The 2,354-nt window shown below is 38.1% G+C and overlaps 1 protein-coding gene across 1 annotated transcript; it reads left to right on the forward strand.

The window, feature by feature from the left end:
* The first annotated feature begins 213 nt into the window (after positions 1 to 213).
* Positions 214 to 1,217, forward strand: Olfr875 (olfactory receptor 875). The gene has a single exon (NM_146749.2). The coding sequence runs from the start codon at positions 238 to 240 to the stop codon at positions 1,168 to 1,170; it is 933 nt and encodes a 310-aa protein (NP_666960.2). The 5' UTR covers positions 214 to 237; the 3' UTR covers positions 1,171 to 1,217.
* Positions 1,218 to 2,354: the final 1,137 nt, after the last annotated feature.

The following is a 2,354-nucleotide window of genomic DNA, read 5'->3' on the forward strand; positions in this document are numbered from 1 at the left end:
CCATCTTCAGAGTCTAAGAGATGCTCAACCTCTCATTCTGGATGATAAGTGTAGCCCTTACTGTGCCCAGGAAGTTAGAGTCAGCTGGTAGTTCATTTCTCCCTACAATGTACGTAGTGCAAACCTCCTTTGGATTCCGTTTTCACAGGGAGAACATAGATTTCTGAGGATGGTGATGATGCTTCTTTTTCTTCACTGGTTTTCTTCTCTGTCACACAGGCCGTGTTCCTGAGAAGAATGACTGCCAAGAATTCCTCTGTGACAGAGTTCATCCTTGCAGGCCTGACAAACCAACCAGGACTCCGCATGCCCCTCTTCTTCCTGTTTCTAGGTTTCTACATGGTGACTGTGGTGGGGAACCTGGGTTTGATCTCCCTGATTGGGCTGAACTCTCACCTTCATACCCCTATGTACTTCTTTATCTTCAATCTTTCTGTAATAGATTTCTGTTATTCCTCCACTATCATCCCAAAAATGCTTACAAGTTTTATCTCAAAGACGAATATCATCTCACACTCAGGGTGCATGACACAGTTGTTTTTCTTCTGTTTCTTTGTTTTCTCTGAGTCCTTCATTCTGTCAGCCATGGCATATGACCGTTATGTTGCGATCTGTAACCCCCTGATGTACACGGTCACCATGTCTCCCCAGGTATGTTTACTTCTTTTGCTGGGAGTCTATGTGATGGGCTTCTCTGGAGGCATAGCCCATACAGGGAACCTCATGAATCTGACCTTCTGTGCTGACAACCTCATCAATCACTTCATGTGTGACATTCTTCCCCTTCTTGAGCTCTCCTGTAGCAACACCTTCACAAATGAGCTTGTAGTTTTCATTGTTGTGGCATTTGGTATTGGTGTGCCCATTGTCACCATCTTCATTTCTTATGCCCTCATCCTCTCTAGCATTCTTCACATGCATTCCACAGAGGGCAGGTCCAAGGCTTTCAGCACCTGCAGCTCCCACTTGATTGTGGTTTGTCTTTTCTTTGGTTCTGGGGCTTTCATGTACCTCAAACCTCCTTCCATTTTGCCCCTTGACCAAGGAAAAGTGTCTTCCTTGTTTTATACAATTGTGGTGCCCATGTTGAACCCTCTGATCTATAGCTTGAGAAATAAAGATGTCAAAGTTGCTCTGAGGAAAACCTTGGGTAAGAGAATTCTTTCTTAACAGAGGAGCAGTATCATGAGCTACAGTGGTGTGACTGGTCAGTGAGCAGTGTTCATATGGAAAGATCTGTATTTGGATAAGAAGATGCAATGTTGCTATGAGGAGTACAAGGTCTGGTCATTTTTCCCCCTTCTTGTACAAGAAGAGAAGTTTATGGCACTATGGAGAAACTAGGTCGTCATGGATACTGGGTAATTGTTTATCCAACAAATTACATGCAGCCCAGAAACAGGGTTTCAAATCCTTACATTTGAGCAACATTTTAACACAGCTTTGTTCTTCCTGACTCTTACTCTGCCAAAACTCTTTCAATATTTATTTTTTAATGAAAAATATGTACTTGTCAATTGAATATGCAGAAATGTATAATTAACATTCATTTTCTCTCATTCATAAGCTAGTTTTCTGTAATTTACAAACATTGAGCATAATAGCAATTTTTGTCATGTTGCAGTGGCCAGCTTTTGCCATTTGTTCAATATTTAATATATTGCATTTTGTAATAATCATGGAATATTTATCTATATTTAGTAGATATTGAAGATATAGAAATATGTTTTATTCAAGAACATAAAACTATTTGCTATCAAAATAATCTCAAGTTTAGAAAGTTGAATTCATGTATGTATTATTTTCCTTTATGTTGTTTTCTTGCCATATTACCCTTTTTTAGGATTTCTTTTTAAAATAATAATTTTTAAATTATTTTGTTTTTTGAAATTAAAATATAATTATATAGGTTCCCTTTTCTCTTTCAACCCTCCAGCCCATCCTATGTACCCTCTTTTTCTCCCAAATTTATGACTCTCTGTTCCTTAATTGTTACATCTTTCTAAATATATAAATGCAATTTTGTTATTTTTTTTAATATTCTTGCCTGTTGCTATTATTTGTCAAGGCCTACCATCTGGCCTTTTGACTTATTTCTCTTTTAAAATCATGATAATAAATTAAAATCTTATCTTATATATAATAATTCAATGCAACTTCTCAGAAGACAATTTTTGGGGTGGTGGTAGAGATGACTCAGCAGTCACACACACACATTTTGCTGCTAGTCCGGTGGACCTGTACATAGTTATTAGTATCCAGGTTCTGTTGCTACCAACTCCCTGTAGCTATAGTTCTAGAGGATCCAACATCTTGTCCTACTCACATGTGGAACACTCATAGACACACAAACA

The sequence above is a fragment of the Mus musculus genome, chromosome 9 (genome assembly GCF_000001635.26).
Source record: "Mus musculus strain C57BL/6J chromosome 9, GRCm38.p6 C57BL/6J".
In the NCBI taxonomy this organism is placed as follows: domain Eukaryota; kingdom Metazoa; phylum Chordata; class Mammalia; order Rodentia; family Muridae; genus Mus; species Mus musculus.

What these genes read in the sequence shown, in the direction of transcription:
- Olfr875 (NM_146749.2), top strand. Translation starts at nt 238, where the DNA reads ATGACTGCCAAGAATTCCTCTGTGACAGAGTTCATCCTTGCAGGCCTG.